The sequence below is a fragment of the Epargyreus clarus genome, unplaced genomic scaffold, assembly GCF_041222505.1.
Source record: "Epargyreus clarus isolate Ecla_fem2 unplaced genomic scaffold, WU_Ecla_fem_2.2 ptg000008l, whole genome shotgun sequence".
Classification (NCBI taxonomy): Eukaryota; Metazoa; Arthropoda; class Insecta; order Lepidoptera; family Hesperiidae; genus Epargyreus; species Epargyreus clarus.
Window position 1 is genome coordinate 5,766,811 of NW_027332216.1, and position 24,080 is coordinate 5,790,890.

The following is a 24,080-nucleotide window of genomic DNA, read 5'->3' on the forward strand; positions in this document are numbered from 1 at the left end:
AACGAGCGGTACAATTCGCGAAGTTTCCAGTCTGAACCATTGATGACATGCCTGGAGACGTAGGGCTGGTAGAGCTCTGGTTGAGCGTGTGCGAGTTCAGAATAGATTCAATAAGCTCACGATTCGACTGAGCTTGAGCTCTGGCGAACGCTGACAACAACGGCTCCAGCCGATCCTCGTATGACGAGTCCAAGTTCTTGTCAGTGCCCTCTGCACTGTCCAAGGATTGTCTCTTACGACGTGGTCGAGGCATGTTTAAAACTTAACACTTAACACAAGTACACGAACACGATAAACTATAGTCACAGACGTGTCAACACAGTTGAACACGATCGTTAACACTAATTAATTTACGAATGTGCGTTCGAAAAGTCCTTTAGATGCCACGAGTTGGGACGCCACTGTAAATGATTCAACTGAGGGCGGGAGACACGGAATGATAGTCGGTTGGTACTTGCACAAAAGCGTGTATTCATAAAGACGGCGTAAAGCGGACTGGCGCGGCGAACGGGGGAACGAGCGAACGAAACTCGCGGCGCCGGAGACGTAGGTAAAGGCGCGAGCGAACCGATGCTATATAAGGCGGCGTTACAGTATCTATTTTTAAATATATTTCAACCTATTTAATTTTTATACACATTATTTATATTTAATACCTATTTAAATTTCAAAATGCTCGCAAAAATGAAAGGTACTAAAGGTGTACCTAATCCCGTTCCCGTAAAGTGCGCGCGTATGTGAGTAGAGTTGACAAATAGGAGAATTGGTGTAATTACTTTAGAGCGACTTAAGACGTTACAAATTGGAGGGACCAAGTGTATTTAATAGCTGAAATCTATCCTATAAACTTTCATTACTAGGATTATTACTGGTGGCAATTTGTGTAAAAGTTTAACTTTTATACATAAGCTTAACACTAAAGTGTAAGTGACATAGAAAGAATAATGTAAGTTATTCAAAATAAAAGGAATTCGCGGATATAAAAGCGACATTCGTGCTTTTACAACTGGATACGTTTCCACGCATAAAACTCTTTTCACTGCGTCATACCTGTACGCTATTTTATGGAACCAGCACATTCCCGGCATTCTGCGTTGTAGAGTGAGATGCGATAATAAAATGCCTCCGTAATTTTGTAGCAAAATGGAACTGAAGTGAGACAGTCCCGAAAACACCGACGCTCGTAAATTGTCAATGAATAGACTTCGTTATCCTCTCTCGAGATCCACAAAGTATGTTATTCCCTAAAAGTATATTAACCTATAGGTATGTTAAACCTACCCAAATGGCTATTCGAGTATTTGTGCCTAATCAGTAATCTAACAACGCACATTTGTATTCTGTAGCACTACCATGAGTTGGCATAGAAACGCCACTATAGAAATTGTAAATAGAAAACTATTGTCATTTTGCTAGTGACTAACATAACTACTATCGTTACGGTATTTCTTGACAACGTCTGTCAAATTAATGACTCATGGGACCGAATTTGTATGGCAATAGATCATAATGACATTCGCTAGCGATTTGATTTCGATAGGTTTTTTACGTATCGAGTTACGCCACTACGGATTTTACTTCTACGAGTAACCACCAGTACCAGTACAATTTTTCATACATTTATTTTACGCAGTCGCTAGCGAGTAATACTTTTGTAAACTCATGGTAGTGCTACAGTTCACATACGGTTTTAGTAAGACTACAATACAAAGTAACGAGGAGCCAAGAGGACAAATGACTCCGTCGTTTGTTTCGACCGAACTAATGATGTTGGTAATTAACTGAAACTATCCGAATGCCTTTTGCGGCTTGGAAACATTTGTGTAACTAGCTTTTGTTTGTAAGTTGGGTCGTAAAGGCAGCTAATATCTTACCAGCGTACATCAAGGTCATGACCGTCAAAAACAAGAACAAAATTTTGCGCGACCGTTAAATAATGGACATATATAGGTATATATTGTACGCACCACCATACCTATTTTTAATCTGGAAGCGCACTATAGGATGAGCCTCTCTTGTCCCTGTAGTTCCGGGACTAGAATAGGGCTACGGTATCCCCTGCCTGTCGTAAGAGGCGACTAAAAGGGGGCTTCCGGGGTTGCAGGCGGCAAGAGTGGGAGCTCGAACCGCCCGGCCAGCGACCCCGGGAAGGACGACGGTATGTGTGGTCGCATACCGTCGTATACACCAGATGGTGTGGCGAGCGTCAAGCTCACCTGGGCGGAGCCCGACGGGGCAACGCGCTAAGAGGACTCCGGTTGCGTTCCTTTGGATCCCGGAGCCCTCTACGCAGCGCAGAGGACGGCCACCGGGGGGGTTTTAGTGCGGTAAAAATCCCACATAACCCGGCGTCGCTCCCACGTTGTCGGGTACCTTTTGAAGGTTTCCCCCTCGATAACAAAAAAAAAAAAAAAAAAGGATGAGCCTCTACGTCGTAATGAACACAAATAGCATCTCTACGAAGGAAAACTTTAAAAACGACACCTTAAATTCTCGACTACGCAAACTTTGTGAAAGCCCTTATATACCTACCTACAGCGCTTATAAGTGTAGAGGGCAGTTTATAATAATCATGTGGTTTGTTATTTGCATATTATCATTGTATCAATGAATTGCGCCATCGATTTTCTTTTTGTTCATGAACTCGATCGATTCTCAATTACGACAATTGGTTTTTAAAAACCCTATACAATTTTAATTTTGTTATAATAGATATCATAACCGTGACCCGTTCAGCGTAGGTATTCCCTCAGGACTATGATATGGGGCTGGGGGAATAACGAAAGGGTGTAAAAGGAGCTACTTAAAAGCCGGCGATGCATTGGCGACTCTGCTGTTGTAAATGTCCATAGGCGACGGTGACTGCTTTCAATCAGGTAGCCAGTCTGTCTTATTGTTTGGTTAAATCTATATATATAAAAGAAAGTCGTGTTAGTTACTCCACTTATAACTCAAGAACGGCTGAACCGATTTGGCTGAAAATTGGTGGAGAGGTAGCTTAGAACCAGGAGACGGACATAGGATACTTTTTATCCCGTTCGACCGCGTTTCCTTGAAGTCATTTTATAACTCAAGAACGGTTGAACCGATTTAGCTGAAAATTGGTAAAGAGGTAGATTAGAACCAGGAAACGGACATAGGATACTTTTTATCCCGTTCGACCGCGTTTCCGTGAAGTCATTTTATAACTCAAGAACGGCTGAACCAATTTGACTGAAAATTAATCGAGAGGTAGCTTAGAAGCAGGAAAAGGACATAGGATACTTTTTATCCCGTTCGACCGCGTTTCCGTGAATAAATAAGAGTTGAAAGTTTGTATTAAAGTCCCCCAGTTTTGATGCAAATCTATATGAAAATTGGTATTTGATAGGATTTCGATAGAAAGTAATTAAATATCTATTTTACGATATTTGCAAAATCAACCCTTAAGTTGGTTAAGTAGGGGTTGGAATTTTATATTAAAATCCGTTAATTTGGAAGCAAAAACTGTAAAAATTTGCATTTGGCTTTAGAAGACACTTCGTTTAGAAATCGGCAGATTTTGAAGCAAAGTCTATGAAAATTGGAATTTAGCTTTTTGATTCAAAATAATAGAACACATTTTTCACCGTTTTTGGAAAATCAACCTTTAGGGTCGTTTAATCGGGTATGGAACTTTAATTTAATATCCGTTAATTTGGAGCACTAAGAAAATTATCATAAGACATAATGAAGCATCTGAGTCACTGTTTGTTTTTTTAGATCAACCCTTAAGACTGTTATAAATCGCCTTTCTATTTACACACCTGTTTCAGCATTTTTAGCTATTCAACAACCCGATTAGAGTACTATAAGTAAATAAACTTTCTTTAAAAAAAACCGTTATTGAAGTTATAGGTACTTCTTTTCGCGTGTTCGTAAAAAAAATAACAAAAAATACAACCGACTTCTATGTCACTACAAAGTAAAAAATAATTCGAACGAAATATATTGAGCGCCGATTTCAGCAATATGTACTAAACCAACATTTATTTGAATTATTTTTTACTATGTAGTGACATAGAAGTCGGTTGTATTTTTTGTTAAATTTTTTTTTACCCTTTTTAGTGATGACATAATAACATTTATATTAATATACAATATAAAATTGTATAAACGTGATCATGAATTAAGGTACGGTCTGAATTTACATTGATTGGAACCGCCCGCTCGCAGAGCGCTACCGCGCCCTGCCCGCTTAGTTTTATATTGTCTTATGTGTTCCAACCTAACCTAACTAAATAGTCAATGATTTGCAATTTCATTAGAACCTCCTACACCAAATATCTTCAAACACGACTCAATTATTCCCATCGGTTGAGGAGTTACATATTTTGTCTCCGAGCCACATTATCAGACCCTTAAATAGTCAATGATGAACTGACTTTGCAATTTCGTTAGAACTTACACCAAATATCTTCAAACACAACTCAAATATCCCCATCGGTTGAGGAGTTACATATTTTGTCTCCGAGCCACATTATCAGACCCTTAAATAGTCAATGATGAACTGACTTTGTAATTTCATTAGAACCTACAATAAAAAATAACACAATAAAAAAATAATTATTAAAATCGGTTCACTAACGGCGGAGTAATTCGTGTACATACATAAAAAAAAAGATACCGGCCGAATTGATAACCACCTCCTTTTTGAAGTCGGTAAAAAAATAACAGAGTGCAGAGAGGTAGAGTGAATTTTATTTAATTGTATTTTTTATTTTCCTGTTCTCCTGTGGCCATTTCCTAATATTTACCAGTAGTTTATGGACATAATACATAAATTACACGAGTGAAACCACGAGGTACAGATAGTCACTCATAATTAGGTGGTACGAAGTTCACCGGGTCATCTAGTATAAAATAAAATAAAAAAATATATGGCTATCCACACTCAGTTGAAAAATGCACCTCTTATAAATTAGGGCTACTCACAGGGCCTCTATTATGTATAGTCCGCGCCAAACTGCTAGTCCACTCTGAAGTTGCGAGCAGGTGTAGTCATACAATTTGCTATGGCGACGCGATTCATTTCTATATTCAGAGCAGACTAACAGTTTTACGCGGGCTATACCTACCTATATAAAAAAAAAACTTATAATAAAACTTCTGTCATAGGAGATACGCATTTATTACACTTCTTATTTACTTATCAAAGTATATAGGTAGATTCATAATGATTTTACATAAGTTTAAAAATCATATCGTATAATCGGATAAATCCAGCTGATTTCAATGAATATGTAAATATAAAAAAGGTAAATGAAGTCAGTAAAACTGGAATACTTTCTTACATACTTAAGTAATATATTGTTATTATTTACATTCTTATCTATATTATGTCAGCGGAAATGTATACAATACAAGAATTACATATTAGAAACCGTAAGAAATACATAAATTCCCATTCAATATGAACGAATGATGACAAATTCATCGATGTATCAGATTCTATATTTATTGCACTTGCTATTCATATGGCACTTTCGAAAAAGGAAATAATTGAATATAAATAATTATGTAGCGACTTCCCGTTACTCGTCAAGAGATGACGCTGCTGAATCACGCTATCGAAGTTTTTTAAACATCTTGCAATATATGCAAGTAGTGCTTGTATATACAAGCTCCGAACTGAGACTTTCGGAGCACGGCCGCACCCCGGGCATGATCACCTAGCCCGGCGGGAGATCTCCCTTAGCCAAAGTTATAATAAACTACTAAGTAACGCTCACTATATAACTACTGTATTTGTATTCTTAGAGGCTTTGATTATAATATAAAATGATGTACTTTATACATTTCCAGTAACATACTAACGTTTACATGACTTTTTTCTATACTATATATAAGAATATTATCATTAAAAGTATGACAAGACATTTAGCGTCATAGTTAGGGTTCCCTTGAAACCTGGCTGAAGAAGGGCATTTCGTTGACCCACTTTACCGTCCATACATACATTGGGGGTGCAAACTTCAAATCATGTCTCATGCACTCATGTCCCCAATTACAACGCTAGTGACACCAAAGTAATAAGAACATTAGCTGCAACGTGTCATAAACAAACAGTTTCCTCCTTCCTGGACGTGATAAACTTCCACCACGCTACACCAATGCGAGTTGTAGAAATATATGTTTCTAGAGAGAAATATATCAAAATAATACATGTGGGATAGATATTACTGTCTCATTTCAGTTGAATACCTACCTTAATTATTAGTATTATTTACAGAATTATTCGTAAACATTACATAATATAAAGGTACTAATTAAATTAAGTTCATAAGGGCACGTTTAAATGAGTGGGGTTAAGCGCCAGTCAAAGTTAATGCGACTTTGAGCATTGAGGATGCCTAGCCAAATCAATTTTTGTAGTATCCCACAATTAAAAATTGTTGGTTTCCTTAAGACAATCCCAAAAACAAATATCAAGATAGTGTGCGTCCTTAACATTTAACGACACTACGATACACCTATAGAATATGAATTATCATAAAGTGCCTGTTCAATCATTGGCAAGTGTACGGCGTCAGCGAGGCGTCGAACGCGCATTAGGATGTGATTTATGGCTGCTTAATGCCTGTATGGACAGTTGAACACAATAACCAATATCAATAATCTTCATACTATTAAATAAGTATTGTCTCTGGAAATAACATCATAAAAGATCGTGGAATACTCCTCCTGGGGAAACTACGTTAAAAAACGTTGAATATGCTATTACACAGGTGGTGTGGAAATACGTGATTTAAATGTAAAAAGTAATTCTTACCAGCGCAATATCTGGAAAAATATAGGTTTTAGAGAAAAAAATTATTAGCAACATGGATAATTTTAAAAGCTACCACTAAGGTACTTTTCGATAAAACTGACACAGAAAATGGCTGACACATTGTCAGCCATTTAATGGCTTCCATCAATCACAAGGCGGTGATATATCTATATTTATCTATGCTTAAGATAATCAAAATATTGTGAGACAACTTTATAGCAAGCCGGTGAGAAATACAAAGTTATCTCACAATATATCCTTCACTGTATATCTTCTAACATAACCAGTAACATCAATCATCTCACTAACCAGGCTAGACACCATAACACACTAGCGTTACTATGGAATCATATAGTTCATTATACAGTCCACAATAATATTCAGTACATATAGCAATTTGATACACTGAAAAGCAATTTGCCGACTGCTATAGCATAGGATATAAATACAGCAAGTAAGCTACAACTAATTGTTAGCTGTCGGGAAGAACTCAATTGATGAACTTTGTCGGCGTATAGTACAGGAGAGAGATTGATATTGCCTGTTACCCGACCGCCATATCGTTTAAAACTAGCTGTTAAACAGGATAATGTGAACCAGCTCCTGCATAGACGATCTAAAATGAGTATAAGAAGTGGACTTAACTTAAGGTTTTATGTTACAGATTCTACATAATTATGATAGAGTTTTCGACCATAGGAAATACTAAAACTTTATTTAATAATCAATGTATAATTTAGTGACTCTTTAACTGTGTTTCAAGCTATATTCTGCCAGCATTATGAATCCAACCAATGCGAAAAATGCGATTTAAATTCAAACTGTAATATGCATTTCTAATGTACTGGCGCAAACGAATATCAACATTCTGTTAAACGTGAACTGGCAGTGTCTTAATGGAAGACAATTGGAATAATCCTTCATTACCCATAGCGGCCTTGCCATCTTCTATGTACAAAAAACATTCTTAACTTAAATGTTCATTAAATCTCAGAAATACCCCATTCCTTGTTGTGTCTCATACATTTTCACTTCATCCTTCTTCATAACTAATTCGGGCCTGGAAAAGAAAGATAAGGTGTTAACATTGAGAAATAAACTTTTGGAAACTATTTTTGAATTGCAAATAAAAATATTGTACTTACAGTGATATCTGAACCGTGTGTTGTTGAGCTGTAAAAAGTAAACCACAGTCAAAAATCGTCGGATTACCATAATTTTAAAAGAATAATAACGCTATTTAAAAAAAGTAACTGTGTAATTATGATTTTATTATGATAGTAGCAGAACGAGCAATTAGTCCACCTGATGGTTAGTGACTGCTGCAACCCATGGATGTCTACAATCAATCCCAGATAATATTAGATTCTACCTGATCCCACTCAGAATTCTACCCTGAGGATGTGAATAGGCCGCTCGGGGGAGGTGCTAGCCTGCGACACACTGACCCAGGGGCTGGTGCGGCATCATGCCGGCCACGTCGGGGAAGTACATGTGGTGGGGCTGCGCGAAGTCCTTGTCGGGGAAGGCGGGCAGCGGCGCGGCGGCCGCTCGGGGGAGGTGCTAGCCTGCGACACACTGACCCAGGGGCTGGTGCGGCATCATGCCGGCCACGTCGGGGAAGTACATGTGGTGGGGCTGCGCGAAGTCCTTGTCGGGGAAGGCGGGCAGCGGCGCGGCGGCCGCTCGGGGGAGGTGCTAGCCTGCGACACACTGACCCAGGGGCTGGTGCGGCATCATGCCGGCCACGTCGGGGAAGTACATGTGGTGGGGCTGCGCGAAGTCCTTGTCGGGGAAGGCGGGCAGCGGCGCGGCGGCCGCTCGGGGGAGGTGCTAGCCTGCGACACACTGACCCAGGGGCTGGTGCGGCATCATGCCGGCCACGTCGGGGAAGTACATGTGGTGGGGCTGCGCGAAGTCCTTGTCGGGGAAGGCGGGCAGCGGCGCGGCGGCCGCTCGGGGGAGGTGCTAGCCTGCGACACACTGACCCAGGGGCTGGTGCGGCATCATGCCGGCCACGTCGGGGAAGTACATGTGGTGGGGCTGCGCGAAGTCCTTGTCGGGGAAGGCGGGCAGCGGCGCGGCGGCCGCTCGGGGGAGGTGCTAGCCTGCGACACACTGACCCAGGGGCTGGTGCGGCATCATGCCGGCCACGTCGGGGAAGTACATGTGGTGGGGCTGCGCGAAGTCCTTGTCGGGGAAGGCGGGCAGCGGCGCGGCGGCCGCTCGGGGGAGGTGCTAGCCTGCGACACACTGACCCAGGGGCTGGTGCGGCATCATGCCGGCCACGTCGGGGAAGTACATGTGGTGGGGCTGCGCGAAGTCCTTGTCGGGGAAGGCGGGCAGCGGCGCGGCGGGCCACTTGTCGTCGTGCGCGCGCTGCAGCCGCTCGGCCGCCTTGTACGCCGGCTCGCCGCCCACGTAGTCGCGCTTCGTGCGGTTGTGCGACCGCACCTCGTGCTTACGCAGATCAGCCCTGAGGTGATTTTAATTTCATTTATTTGTATATGATAAATAACTAAATTCATAACGTATCTAGTTATTTACAGTGACGTATACTATACGTTTGCTTACGTTACATTTAGTCAGTTCAATTTTTAATTCACAAAAAATATAAAACAATTGATTCCAACAACAAATACGACATAAACTATTCCTTTATAATAATATGATTATCTCTTCAGAGAAATAAATTACACAATCTTTTTACAATGGCTTACATCAAAACATCACTCATTAAAAAAATAAAAACTATTAAATAATAACATCATAAGTAATACAACAAAATATGTAAATAATACAAATTATATGATTTAATAATGAACTGACTTGTAGCAGAAGTCTCGTCCGCACTGCGTGCAGGTGTGCTTGATGTTCATGTGCGTGGCGTCGTGGTGCTCGCGCAGCGCCGTGTTCGTGCGGAACGCCTTCTCGCACAGCATGCACTGCGCACACGATCACGTCACACGTTACTGGTTAAAATTAAAGCGGGCTACTCACACACCTGCCGCAGGGGCAATCTAGGGTGTAAGAATAGGATTAATTACCACCCTGTAATGTGTGCAGGCAAGCAGGGGCAATTTCCGAAATCAGCCCTGCGGCAGGGTCGCGAGACCACCCTTGGTCCCTAGATTGCCCTAGCCGCCGTAACCTAATCAGGTCAACATACTCTGGAACAATGCGCAGCAGGCAAATATGTAGAGATACTCCCGACATCGCCCCGACCTCCGACGACCCTAGATTACCCCTGCGACAGATGTGTGAGTAGCCCGCTTTAATTTTTAGACAAATGTCATCTTTGACAGACAAAATTCTAACAAGTATATAAAATATATTGGTTCTTAAATCATACCTTAAACTGCTTCTCTTGATGCGTAAGCTTATGCTTATTCAAGTTGGAGGGGTTGACAAAGCTTGCGGGACATTCAGAGCACTTGTATGGCTTTTCACCTGTGTGAGTGCGCATGTGCATTACCAGGTAGTACTTATACTTGCTCTTATACGGGCACAGGTCGCAGAAGAAATTGAACGTGTTGGAGTGAATGATCCTGGGAATATATAATACTAATGTTATTTGAAATCATGGAAGAAAAATCATAAAATTATGCCAATGCTGTTTTTTTTTTTGCTAGAATGCGACGTAAATTACGCTAAACGCGGCGCTAAGTTCGAGATTTATTTGATCGGGCCCTTAGGTTGATGAGGTTCGATTTTAATTATTTTGATATTCATGTTCAATAACAAGAAATATTTAAAGTTTTGAAACAGAAACTCTGAACTCCGATCTTTTTAGTCTCAAATTATCAAATTTTCAGCTAGCATAAATATAATAATTTTAATAATAATAAACATGTTTAGTTAATTATTATTAAACAACAAACAAATAGAACCTCACATGTGGTTCTTAAGCCGCGTGATGATAGGGAACTCCTTGCCACACGTAGGACACTTATGGGCCACCTTGTCCTTGTGTATGTGTCGCATGTGGTGCGCGATGCTCACTACCAGTTGCCCGCATACTTCGCACGCGCGCCGCATGCACTGCCTATCACGCCGGTGGGATACTAACTCCTCCTGCAATAATGCCATTTATTATTTTTCTAATTTACGATGTTTTATTTTAGTGCTTAGCTCGCTGAGTCTTTTTAATGGGAAAGTTGTAATAAGTGTACCTTCCCGATGAGTTTAAAATGCAATTTTATACATATCAAGACATTAGAGAAAATAAAAAAAAACATCTAAAAAATTTGCATAGATATTCATAATCCCAAAATTTAACATAATTTGCATTGCAATATGTTAAAAACATTGAACACTATTGCCTCAATGAAATAGCATTACATGGAATCTTGTTTAAAAGCTCTGCAATACCATTTTTACAGCTTTTATTAAATCACTCAAATTAAGATGGAACCTGTTTTCATATTACCTGTAAACAATATTACCATGGAACATACAGTATACATTTTGGTTTACTATGTCAGTTCTTACAGCTAAATTGCAAAATAACTTAAATCCCTTAAAACTACATTAAAATGAACCATGAACATACCTTACTACTGAATGTCATATCGCACGGGGAGCAGTTAAACTCCTTATTTGCTTTAGAGTTCTTCTTCTGTGACATTTTCTCTCTCTTCTTGCGCTCATTGTCTATTTGTTCTTCTATTTTCATCCTCTTTAATTTCATCTGATGCAATATCAATTGAAAGTCATGTTTGGAATATGGGTATGAGTGAAACATTGGATCACCTGTATCAGTTTAAGAAAATAATATAAGGATTTTTTCGAAATGATAATTATATAAACAAAAAACTAATTTAGTTAACTGGTGTAGAGTAACCAGTTTTTTTAAATACACATTTTTGACAACCTAAGTTACTGAGTCTACTTTTTAATCCACAATTGTTCATGAAGAAATAACACATTCATAATGATAATCATAATCAGCCTAAATATTTTTCTCGATAGCGACAGTCTCTATTTACAATAAAATATAATAAATGAAAATGAAATATCTATAGCAAAACATAATGATAACAAAATATACCTTCAGGATTTAATATCTTTCTGAACTTCTTGTCTGTAGTTTCACATTTAAGTTTGAAATTCATTACATGGGTGAGAGATTCAAAACATTCTGTACAGATGAATTTTGGCAGTGAATCATCTACACTAATCTGAAAAACATAACAAGATTTTTTATTACACCAATAAGTATCATCTTGCATCCTCTCATATCTACCACCAGACCATAGTCTAATTAAGTGTATAAAACTCTTTCATTAATATCAACTTTCATAATATCAATAGTTACTCAGGCTTTACTGTTCTATATTCAATTAATGTGCTTTACCTATACAATGACTAAAAGGGGAAACCAATAAAACCTAACAATATGGATTTTAGTTTCCAATAGAGGAGCAAAGAGCAAACATATATTATGAGAAATTGAAATCCTACAGACACAAAGTATTTAAACTAGAAAGATACTTACGGAAATGTTAGCAACACTGCGGAGGGCGCCCATTATATCACAGCCATTGAATTTATAGCTCAGAGGAGTACAAGCACTTCTTGCACACACTCTGCAAATCATGTCCTTTGACAAACTTAAGCCAGTTTTGCTGTAATTTATAAAATACTTTTGTAGCTTGTAAATAAGTAAAGAGTATTGAAATATGTGGAAAATTATGTAAAAATATTTAAAACACATTAATAGATAGGATGAATCTTCAAGTATAATATTAATTACTACTAAACAAAAGATATAATCAAAGAGAAGACTTATGTGTTGAAAAATTAAGTATTTTAACATGATTAAATTGCTTTAGTGTTTATAAAATTTAATGAATATTACCTGTCCATGGACAGCTTCTCCCAATGTTCTTCCGACGTGCTAGCATCATCATTATCATTTTTAAAGCTGCCTCTCGGATATTTTACTTTATTTAGTTTCTTCAACATAGATTTAGTTAGATATACCGACATTGTTACCGTGATTTTATAGTGCGTGATTTAATTATAAGTGTGCTTTTATAGTCAAATGGTGTAATGTATTCTGTAAAGAAAACTCGTCTTAGTACAGTTTACAATGGATACTCTACATACCCACTGTATTTTCAACATATTTTTGTTTTGAAGACTTGTATCATAACTATTCTCAATACAACCAACATCAGCTTTTCTACAGCAATAATCTATGCGAATATTACTTACACGTGTGATGTATAATAAAATTGAATAAAGTAGATTTTTTAAAATCTAAATCTAAATAGTGGAAATATTATTCACTTGATTAGTTAATTCTAATATTTCTACTAATTTTCAAACATCAACACAAATGTCATGAATCAATCAAAAGTCAAAACTATCGAAATACAGATTACAAAGAAAAGCTTGTTTGATAGGTCTATCCAAAGAGAATAATAACATATGGGTCTATCTACAGACTATTTAAGAATAAGGATTTCATATCTTACATATGTTATCTGTGTCAGTTTTCAGTTGACATTTTATTGTTTTGTTGTGGTGTGATTGTGTCACTGTTGTCAATATTTTAATAATATAAACTATTAGAAATAAATAATACATTTGTAAACTGTACTTGGAAGCTTCTGGTTTTATAAATACATACATTCCAAAAAATGACTTCGCTTATATTGTTAAAATCCATGCTATTTGCAAGTGCTTTGCGAAAATCGAAAAAGAAAAAGATGGTTAAGAAATCAAAGAAATCGTAAGCAAAACTACAAATAAAACATTATTCTTTGAAATGTGCGAAGACTTTATCGGCATAAATAACAACTGACATTATAATAAACCTATTTTATAGTACATTCATTGATATGTTTCTGAGTATAAAAATTAAGTAAGATATTTATGTTTCTGATGATTTCTAGAACCGGTCGGGACCCCGAATTGAAAATATGTCGTATATGTAATCAAGAAAGGGGAGATATACCTATATTCAACAATTTTTTACAACCCAACATTCCAGAAGAAATTAAGAACATTTCAGGAGTTACAGTATGTATTACTTTTTCACTATATAATATTTGTGTACCTATTATATTCTGTAGCCATGGGAGTATTTAAGGCGAACAAAATATTTGCGGTATTTAATAAATGTTTATTTTCCATTTTTATTTTTTATTGAAAACTTATTTATTTCAGATTATCAAAACAGACAATTTGTCTAAGAAAATGTGTAAAAACTGCTTGGATTTGTTAAATGGATGCATAATGTTTCGAGAAATGTGCCAGAAAAGCAACAAAAAACTGATAGAAGCCTCCATTAAGAAAGGTATGAATAGTAATGTTGCTTTAAAATAAGATTTATTCTATTTTTTAATAAAGCTGTCAAAAATGTGTGATGTAGCCTGCCAATCTGCACTATACCCATAGTAAACAAATTCTAAGTCTATGGCCGGGCTGATGCATAGTGGTATAAACCTTTCTCAGTCTGTAAAAGGACCTGGTCCAGTAGTGGGAATGAAACTATGATGGACCCACCATTATCATATTTTTATTACTAAATTGCTAATAATAGCATAGTAATAAAAATATTATTGCTAAGAGATAAACAAAAGGGGGCGTCTATTTATTAAGTGAGACATTTAGGGGAGGAGGGGGTTGAAGATATAGGGACGGGCGCATGTGCACTTGTTTTCATATTTTGAGATACAGGTGTTTTACATTGTTTTAACATTAATTTATCTTCGAAACAAACACAAAATAAATAACTATTGATTAATTGGTTGTAGTATAATTAAATAATCATTTCATTTTATAATAGAAGAACGGCAGTATTTGCTCCAACATGTATGTTTATAAGAAAAAATATTTGTTTACAGAACAGATTAATTATGAAGGTGTTAACTCACAGAAGAGTGCTGAATCATTCCAAATCCCCTCACCGATTGTTTCTGACTACAATCCTAAATGGGAATGTTCTTCATGTAAGAAAGAATTTTTAGATTTGGTTAGTACTGTATTGATATGCCCCTAGCAATTTTATATACAAGATCCTTACTAATATTATAAATCCGAAAGTAACTCTGTCTGTCTGTCTGGTTGTCTCTTCTTCACGCCCAAACCACTGAACCGATTTTAGTGAAATTTTGTACAAAGATAGTCTGAGACACAAGAAAGGACATAGGATACTTTTTATCCCGGAAATCCCACGGGAACTAGCGATGGCGATATAAGATCGATTAATCGGAGAATCGATCTTTTGCACCCAAAACATCGATTATTTTAATGGATATTAGTAAGGATTGAATCGTAAACTATGCATTTGATCAAGTAATGATCTTTAGCAAAGTTGAAAGTACGAATTTTCAGTTTTATGTAATGTTAGTATGTAATATTTTCTTTTAAACGCGGGCGACGCCGCGGGCAAAAACTAGTTATATTATAAAAGGTAGCAATAGCCTAGTGGTTTCATTTTGGCATCTCAGATGGATTAATCCGAGGTTCGAACCTCAAGCATGTCTCTCTGTTTTTTTTTAATATGTGTATTAAATACTAATTAAAACTATTTCCAGGTATCGTACAAAGGTCATTTAAAGAAGTGTTCAAAAAGTTTAAAACCTAAACCCACTGAACAGCAAAAACCAGAAGAAATAAAGAAAAGCTTTCTGTGTGACATATGTGGGAAAACCGCACGCTCAAATGCAAACCTCCTTGTACATATGTATGTATATTTTAAATGATGTAATAGAAATAAAAATATTATAATGAAGAATGAATTAATGGAATATTAGAGAGATAAAGGTGGTATAACCCTTTGTAATAATTATTTCATCTCAACTAATTATTATGAATTAATACTGATGGTCTTTTAATCGTATGCTACACCTGCTTGACTATGTTTTCGAGACAAATCCTTAAAATCGTAGATCCTTAAATCCCTAAAACATAGTTTTAGAAGACCAGCGAAGTCTTAAAATGGAAGTACTCCTGCAATTAACCATGCAAAGCATATCTTCGACCTGTGTATTAATAATTGTCATATATTTCAGGAGTACACATGAAAATATTTTCCCCTTCAAATGTGAATCTTGCCCATATCAAGGAAGAACTTTAGATCTGCTAAAAGTTCATAAACGGTCGCATTTAGCAGATAAGCCTTTTAAGTGCACGCAATGCCCCAAGGCAACAACCACAGCCAGCAACTTAGCTAAGCATATGCGACATGTTCACAGCACTAACAGACCATACAAAGTAAGTTATTTATATAACTGTACAAAGGAAGTTTTAGTTTGGGGTACGTACTTCCATAAAACAACAAAGGACAGGAACAGAAAGTTCTTACAATGTACAAATACGTATAACTTATATAGTCCATCTTCATCAGTGGCGTAACGTGCCTCAGAAGGGCCCTGTATACATTTTTGGGGGCCCCCAAAATATTTCATTTTTTATTTATTTTTGAAGCGATTATGTTTTTCTGGTAAATGCATTTAACACTAACACACTAACACTAACCTGGTGAATTTAACGTACTAACACACACGGGGCGCCTATTGCTCGGCGGGGCCCGAATCATTGATACTGCCGTAGCTACGCCCTTGATCTCCATATTAGTTCCAGTATAATTCCTTTCTAATATCGAAATTTGAAGGTGGAAAAACCCTTTGTGGTTCGACTTTGGCGGCACCACCGCCACACCTATTTCTGCCTCATAACAGCAGTGTTAAGCACTGCTGCGTTCTGGTTTGAAGGGTGTGGTAAGGGAGACATACTTTTCCGAGATGTTCTAACTTAGTCCTTAGGGGTAACGGCGTATTTGTGGCCGACCTCAGGTAGGAATATTTAGTCCTATCTGGGGCTGATTACAGATGTCCATGGAAGGCAGTAATCACTTACCATCAGGTGAACTGCATGCTCGTCTGCTACTCCTATATTATAAAAAAAGTAATATTTTTATTTTCAGTGTACTTACTGTGACAGGGGGTTTTCTTACCAGCACGATATGAAGAGGCATGTTAGAGACTTACACTTGAGACAAGGCACAGTAGAATGTGATATATGCTCCAAAAAGTTTATGACAAAGTAAGTATTATTTTCATTAAAATGTTTTTTTTTTCGCACCAATCGAATGTAAAAATGCGACGCAACATTCATACAGTCGCTAAAAGAAGCAGATGTAAATAGTTCATTCATGTCTGTTTCACTTTTGATGTGAAACATCTATAGCCGCACGTAAAAAAGATTTCTGGCGTGGCGACGCTTACCTTTAACTACATAGACAAATGTTCTATAAGGGACAGAGCTATTAGAACAATGTGATAAAATTTATCTTTAAATGTACTTTACATTGTTTTAGGAAAATTTTATATGGTCATAGGTGGAAGATACACAAAATCAAAGGTGAAAGGCATGGTCGGCTGCCTTCGTACCTACAGTGTCAGATGGAAAGAGTAAATCAAAGCAACGACCGAGATGCTGCTTTATAGCATTCGTTTTCTAATGGCTTTGAGACTTATCTGGAGGCACGGCAGTGCCTCCGCCAAGTCGAGCCAAAGCCAAAAATAGCGGCACGGCCGTAGCATTCTTTTCTCGAAGCAATTCGGCCCATTTTTGACCCCCTGTAACTTCGTTGCATATGAAGCTAGAAGCCTGAATTTTCAGGAGCCAAGCAAGCATTGTATAGACACGGTGTATTACCAATTTCATTTAATTTGAACCAGTAGTTTAAGAATTACAAGTAGTCAAAGTTCGTAATTTTGTCACTCACTGACTGACCGATCATCAAAATGTTAAGGCACTTCTAGCAGACATAGAAGGTTAAGATTGAGAATACAATTAGTGTTTAGTATATAACTCACGGAAAAACTATAATATTTTGCAATTTCTGTCCGGTTATCTAGATACACCAACTACATAAAATAACTTTGTATCCTATATAAGTATATAGGATTACAAAGTTATATTTGCAGTTAATGAATCTGTGTTCCTGTCCGCGAAATGTACGAGTAGTAGGGGAGCCCATGATGCTAAATGGGTAGAAACTCGAGCGTCGTTTGGACCTATACGATTGTATAGTATTGTACACTTTAGTGAGTGAAGAAAAGTTTGTATGATATTTTTCGATTCACGGTGGGAATAGCTTCTAGAGGATTCGAAAGATGTAAAAAAATGAGTCAGACGGACATAGTCAAGGCGCAGCAGAAATATGTTTATCTGCTGGTTTGCAGCCATACGAGAGGTAAAAATGGAGAAAAAAAATTACACCAGTGCATTAGATTTTCAAAAGGGGACATTAAGTTACCATAGATGAGTCGCCCATTCGAAAGACTGACGATTCGATTCGAAAGACTGTCAGTGACTCTTCGAAAATGCAAATAAAAAATCGTTATCTTGACACACTCGAGGGCGTAAGATTATTATACAGGAAATTCCAGCTGATGTTTTACTTCTCATAACCCTTCATCTGACGATTTAGTGGAGGGGTCTTTTTATACCGACGATTTGAAAAAAAAAATGTATTTTCCATAAAATTTGCCTTTTCCTTTAGCTTGTTATACACCAGTACTTTCCAGGGATTCATGCTAATAAGTGACGCTATCAGATAGTGTATGTACATATTCTCTTTTTAAATGACTGTTTTTTCACTACATCAGCGTGTGGTATGATTATGATGTTACCCGTTTTCTAGCATTATTTCCTTTATATTAAAAAAAAATACCGCGCTCAAGTATGTCCAGGTAACGATTTTTTTGCAACCTTATTACTCCCTAACGCCATCCTCAAATCGTCAGATTGTTATAAATTTATTGTTTTCAGCATGTAATTAAGCTACTATAGATTTCACGATATTTGCCCCGTGCGAACCCCCCAAATGGATGGTTTAAGATACTCTATAGGTTGTAAGGTATCTCCCATATCTTAATCTGCCGCGTTCGAGTCACTCTCGAAATCCCCTCTTGTGCTCCCCTACTATTATTGGCGACGTCAATTGTTTTTATTCTCGAGACAAAAGAAGTTTTCAATTCCAACTTCAATTTAACTTCAATACAAATAATGGGTGAAGTGCGAATCGAACTCGTACACTGAGGGTTCCGTACCAAAAAAACATGTGTTTTTTATATTTACTAATTGATATTATAGCAGCCATAGAATGCATTGTGAAAATGTCAACTGTAACATCTATTACGGTTCAATAGATAAAGTGAAAAACGCCAAAAAATAGCAGGTCCTTATATGTTTGTCCCTGTAGTTCCTGGACTAAAATAGGGCTACGATATCCCCTGCCTGTCGTAAGAGGCGACTAAAAGGGGGTTTCCGGAGTTGGGCGTGGCAAGAGTGGGAGCTCGAACCGTCCTATAAGTGTCCCCGGGAAGGACGGCGGTATGTGTGGTCGCATACCGTCGTGAACACCGGATAGTTTGGGAGGAGCGAAATTGCTCCCCCAGGTCAGAGCTCGATCGGGGCATCGCGCTTGGAGGACTTTGGTTGCGTTTCCGTATTCCGTAAAAAAATTAAGTTTCTATCTATTAAGGTTCCAGAAATAGAGCTCTATGTCAGACAGACAAACGGACAGCTTAGTAATAGGTTCCGCTTTTACCCTTTAGGTACGGAACCCTTAAAAGTAATATAATATCAAAAACATTCCGAATTTTTGACAAATGTCATGAGAATAAAACTATATGTTGCGGCTAATGTGCCTAATCAGTTAAAACGCAGATTAGCTTGCCCATTACCTAAAGTACAAAACGAAGATTGTATCAATTTTCACCCCTTGACGTCGTTTTGTGCATGTCATGATGCGTCGTCGTGTCATGAATTTACGACAAACATTGCATATTTTCAAGAAACAATATCGCTTTGCGGCATGATGTCGCTATGTATAACTATACGTCGTTATGTCGTAAAAAGGCATATGTTTTAGCCCTAAGAACAAGTCTGAAAAGATGTTTCGAATTTTACTACATAGTTAATCTGCATATTATTATCTTCTAGCTAATCTTGAGACTAACTAGTTAATGTGTATGCTAACGTATTCTGCAATCTAACGGTAACATACACAAAATACAATAACTGTCGTGAGGTAAAGCAACTGTCACAGTATTATAAAATAATAATAAGTTTGTTTCCAAGGAAACAAATGTTTAGGCAAATTTTGCCCTTGTTGCGCTTAAATAAATGTCTGTATTAAAATAAGCATACATAATTATAAAATTACAAAGTTCACAATGTAAAATCCTTAATAACTTTTAAACGGACTACCCTAATTACACAATTCTTTTGCCCTATCGGTTTTAGACCTAAACCTACCAAATAGCATTAAAGACAAACCAATATCTACACAAACAAAAAATCATGTTTTCAACTTACGTAATATTTGAAAAAAAATACACCCTCTATATTATTCCACTACCTCATCGTGTTGCTTATAAGGATAAAATTCTTGAAACTTTTACTAATGAATCAGTTATCTATTTTTATTAAAAAATAAATCCTCGGCGGGAACTTAGTTGCCAACCTATTACTTTCTCATACTAAGCCGTAAGTCATGGCCATAACATAGAAGAATTAGTTGATTAACCAACAAATTCTTCAATTTTATGACTTATGTATAGTCCTAAAGAATTATACATAAGTCATATGTTACGTATAATCCTTAAGGATTAGTATACCAAGGTATGAAAATATATGTATTTTCTTAAAAATTTTCCTTTTACTTTAATTTGTCACATAACATTACTTTCCAGAATTTTATCCTTATAAGCAACACTATCATATAGTGGAATAATATAGAGGGTGTATTTTTTTAAAACTGAACTCGTTCGATTCCTGGCTAAGGAAAAAGATATTTTAAAAACTAATGCAGTTATAGTTTTTATCAAAATCGGCCTCGTAACCCCTTTCAGCACTTTTCGCTAATGCACTTTTCGATATTGTTCGGTGAAAAATATGGTCTAGCTGAATATATGTATTATTAATATACTTTGCAAGTAATATTTTTAAAAATAACTACAGGTTGAATGCAGAAGACAAATACAGACTAATAATTTAAGTATGATTTCGTTATTGGTGAGTCAACTTACTGAAAAAGGATTTACTGTTAATTTCCGGAAAAACGGTTGCACTATTAGTAACTCTATGGATAATATCATCGCAACTGGCCACAACGTACATGGTATACATAAATTTAAACAATTTGTCAAATCACCGATATGTAATTTGACAATGTCAAATAAATATTGGCATAGAAGACTAGCCCGTACTAATCCAGAATATATGCGAATTTTAAAGAATATTGTGACTCGTCTTGATGATGTGAACATTACGACGGATATGTCGACTAGTAAGAAACCATTTCCAAAACTTTGAACGGGAGCGAACGATATACTGGAGATCGTACATACAGGTTTATATGGTCCCATGGAAGCTACTTCATTCAACGGTTCAAGGTACATGTTATTATTTATCGACGAATATACTCGAATGACACATGTTAATTTTCTCAAACATAAGAGTGAGACTTTACGAAATTTAAAAAATATAAAGTTCGGGTTGAAAAGGCAACTAGCAAGTCGAACAAGTGTATGAGATCAGGTGGTGGAACGAAGTTTTGTAATAGAGCTTACGATATTTTTTTGTCAACATATGAAATTCTACATCAGAAGGCGATATATAGTATATACCACCAAACAGAATGGTATGGTTGAAAGAGCTATTATCGAAAAATCGCGAAGTCTATTATAAATTGCAGCGAATTTGAGCAAGAGCGTTAAATACTGTGATTTATATCAAAAACCGGAGTCCGACGAAGGCAGTGAAAGACTGCGTGCCACTACAAAAATGGTCTAGGAAACGAGTAGATGTTACCTATTTATGCTTATTTGAATGTGCAGCGTATACTCTTATACCAAACAGAAAAGACGAAAATTGGATGCAAAGTCAAAACCAATGATTTTTGTCGGATATTCATAAGAAGATATAGATTATTTAATACGAAGACACGTGAAATCACAATCAGTCGAGTTGTTAAGTTTTAAGACGATGATTTTCCTGAGGATAACGGGAGTAATTCCAGTTGTCAAAATATTAATTTTTTCGATTTAATTTATTGTCATGTTCGAATGAAAGTGGTGATGAATGAAAAGAGTGCATGACTGATGCGGGTGTTACAGGTGATATAGGTGTATGTGTGCCTGCGGTTACAGATACAAGTAAAGTAAGTAATGTGACTAATGCTATGACGGATGTAAGCGAGTCTGAAGTAATGGAACGTGAATCTGTTGATATAAGTAATGATAGTAATAGGCGTTATCATGTTAGAGAGAAGAAATAAACTGAATTTTACAACTTTTTAACATGTGATTTAATTTCAGAGAGTGGTCCTGTAACGGCCTGAGTGTAGGCCTGCTCGTAATTTGTGCTAAAATAAAATCGAACTTGAATTCTTGTTGGACCGCCGCGTGATAGCATGCTTATAGATGACTGAGTGATTATTTGAGACCAAAAACAATGTATTTTAAAATTATTGCAAGCCTTTGGTATGTCCGTTTGTAAGTCCGTATCAACTTCAATGGAGGTTGATTTGAAATAAACAAAAGGTAACTCAGATAGTAACAGTAGTCTACCGTGTCAGAGTTTAGTGGGGAGATTCAACTATTTAGCCAGTTCCACGAAAGAGTTATGTTTGGTAGTATTTATGTAGAGTTTTGTTATAGGTGGGTAATATAGATAAAGGGGGCGTATTGTAAGAACCTTTTTAATATAAATTGTAATCTATATTACTGGTTGTGTATAAAATGATATTGTTCGGTGACTCAAGATTAAAATAGAAATGAATAAAAACGTGGTCTAGCGGAAAATATGTTTTATTAATATACTCTTCAAATAATAATTCTTACAATAACTACAAATATTACCTACAAAAAATAACGCTCATTCTCGTAAGACAGTGAGGGGGCTTTAAAAAAATCTGTTGTTGACATTCAAGTAATAGAAGGTCCCGGAAAGGAAAAAAAGTAGGCATACCTACAAAAAGGAATGAGATGCCATCAAAAACACTGCTTGTAAAAAAATCCAAGCCTCGCCATTCAGCTCTTCCACCGTAAAAAGTCGTAAGATCCATGGAATCCAAGTCGATTGGTTCATACAGACTCTACTTAAGAGACCTTCTGTCTTAAGGTATTATCTCACTATCTAACCTAACAACATCTCATGGGACCATATCAATATTAAAAATATTTTATGTTTCAAATAAATAGATTGGACTTGGCAATCGTAGTAATGTTACTCGTGTGCTGCGATATGATGCGATTAAAACACAATGTGAACTGTTTGTGGTATCACCGCTTCCAGCAGCACCACCGCTAGATCAATTTTTGCGTCTTAAGCACTGCTATGTTCTAGTTTCAAGAGTGCGGTAAGGAAAATATACTTTTCCGAGGCGTTCCAGCTTAGTCTGCTTCCTCTATATTATAAAAAAAAAACAATGTATGTATATATATATATATATATTAAATTAAATTAGTTCGTTTAGTATGATTGCCAAATTCAATCTATTTATTTGAAACATAAAATATTTTTAATATTGATATGGTCCCATGAGATGTTGTTAGGTTAGATAGTGAGATAATACCTTAAGACAGAAGGTCTCTTAAGTAGAGTCTGTATGAACCAATCGACTTGGATTCCATGGATCTTACGACTTTTTACGGTGGAAGAGCTGAATGGCGAGGCTTGGATTTTTTTACAAGCAGTGTTTTTGATGGCATTACTTTATTTTTACTTCAATCGAATTTAAAAAGTTGTTTATGGGTTTGACCCCAAACAACATGGAATAATTGAAAAAAATATAAGCTTAACTTTCGGCCCCCTACAAAAGTTACTAATGCCAACAAAATCTGATAATTGAATTTTTTTTTTACTTATTTACCAATTATTATTATAAAACTTTTGCTTAATTTCTTATTATTTGGCTAACAGGGCAATCAATACATATGTCCACCATTAATCTATTGTATTTCTTATAAATGAATTTACTTACATATTTTTAATTTGGTCATTTTAATAATTCATGTAAAACACAAAATAATTTTGCATTTCCCATAGACCATAAAAAGCGTTGCATCTGCAATATTTAGCTTCAGCAATTAATGAATTGGGCGATTAGTGATTGTGTCTAGGTGGGATCCAGTAGAGACTTTTACGATAATGTAATAATTAAAAAATCGAATTTTGTAACTTCAGAAACATTCATAAAGACTGGATATCCAGTAGTCAGTTATCATTATTTTGTAATTTATTGGTTTTTTGCCGCGGT

The 24,080-nt window shown here is 36.6% G+C and overlaps 2 protein-coding genes across 2 annotated transcripts; one reads left to right on the forward strand and one right to left on the reverse strand.

Annotated features, from left to right (window-relative positions):
* Nucleotides 1-6,865: 6,865 nt before the first annotated feature.
* Nucleotides 6,866-13,146, reverse strand: LOC140744077 (uncharacterized). Its single transcript, XM_073075542.1, has 16 exons — nucleotides 13,010-13,146; nucleotides 12,651-12,851; nucleotides 12,288-12,417; nucleotides 11,841-11,970; nucleotides 11,343-11,542; nucleotides 10,686-10,864; nucleotides 10,143-10,338; nucleotides 9,620-9,735; nucleotides 9,034-9,266; nucleotides 8,779-8,880; nucleotides 8,644-8,745; nucleotides 8,509-8,610; nucleotides 8,405-8,475; nucleotides 8,239-8,353; nucleotides 7,936-7,963; nucleotides 6,866-7,850 (listed from the first exon to the last, which is right to left on the reverse strand). The coding sequence occupies exons 2-16, from the start codon at nucleotides 12,779-12,781 to the stop codon at nucleotides 7,781-7,783; spliced, it is 1,905 nt and encodes a 634-aa protein (XP_072931643.1). The 5' UTR covers nucleotides 12,782-12,851; nucleotides 13,010-13,146; the 3' UTR covers nucleotides 6,866-7,780.
* Nucleotides 13,147-13,328: 182 nt separating this feature from the next.
* LOC140744249 (uncharacterized) lies at nucleotides 13,329-17,278 on the forward strand. The gene is made up of 8 exons (XM_073075783.1): nucleotides 13,329-13,529; nucleotides 13,693-13,819; nucleotides 13,967-14,096; nucleotides 14,647-14,774; nucleotides 15,340-15,488; nucleotides 15,817-16,018; nucleotides 16,731-16,849; nucleotides 17,124-17,278. The coding sequence occupies exons 1-8, from the start codon at nucleotides 13,438-13,440 to the stop codon at nucleotides 17,251-17,253; spliced, it is 1,077 nt and encodes a 358-aa protein (XP_072931884.1). The 5' UTR covers nucleotides 13,329-13,437; the 3' UTR covers nucleotides 17,254-17,278.
* The last annotated feature ends 6,802 nt before the right edge of the window (nucleotides 17,279-24,080 follow it).

What these genes read in the sequence shown, in the direction of transcription:
- LOC140744077 (XM_073075542.1), bottom strand. Translation starts at nt 12,781, where the DNA reads ATGTCGGTATATCTAACTAAATCTATGTTGAAGAAACTAAATAAAGTA. An exon ending in GATGCCGCACCAGCCCCTGG is followed by an intron (nt 8,746 to 8,778) that starts GTCAGTGTGTCG and finishes ACCTCCCCCGAG; the next exon opens with CGGCCGCCGCGCCGCTGCCC. An exon ending in ACCACATGTACTTCCCCGAC is followed by an intron (nt 8,354 to 8,404) that starts GTGGCCGGCATG and finishes GTCGCAGGCTAG; the next exon opens with CACCTCCCCCGAGCGGCCGC.
- LOC140744249 (XM_073075783.1), top strand. Translation starts at nt 13,438, where the DNA reads ATGACTTCGCTTATATTGTTAAAATCCATGCTATTTGCAAGTGCTTTG. An exon ending in AGAACATTTCAGGAGTTACA is followed by an intron (nt 13,820 to 13,966) that starts GTATGTATTACT and finishes TATTTATTTCAG; the next exon opens with ATTATCAAAACAGACAATTT. An exon ending in GCACTAACAGACCATACAAA is followed by an intron (nt 16,019 to 16,730) that starts GTAAGTTATTTA and finishes TTTTATTTTCAG; the next exon opens with TGTACTTACTGTGACAGGGG.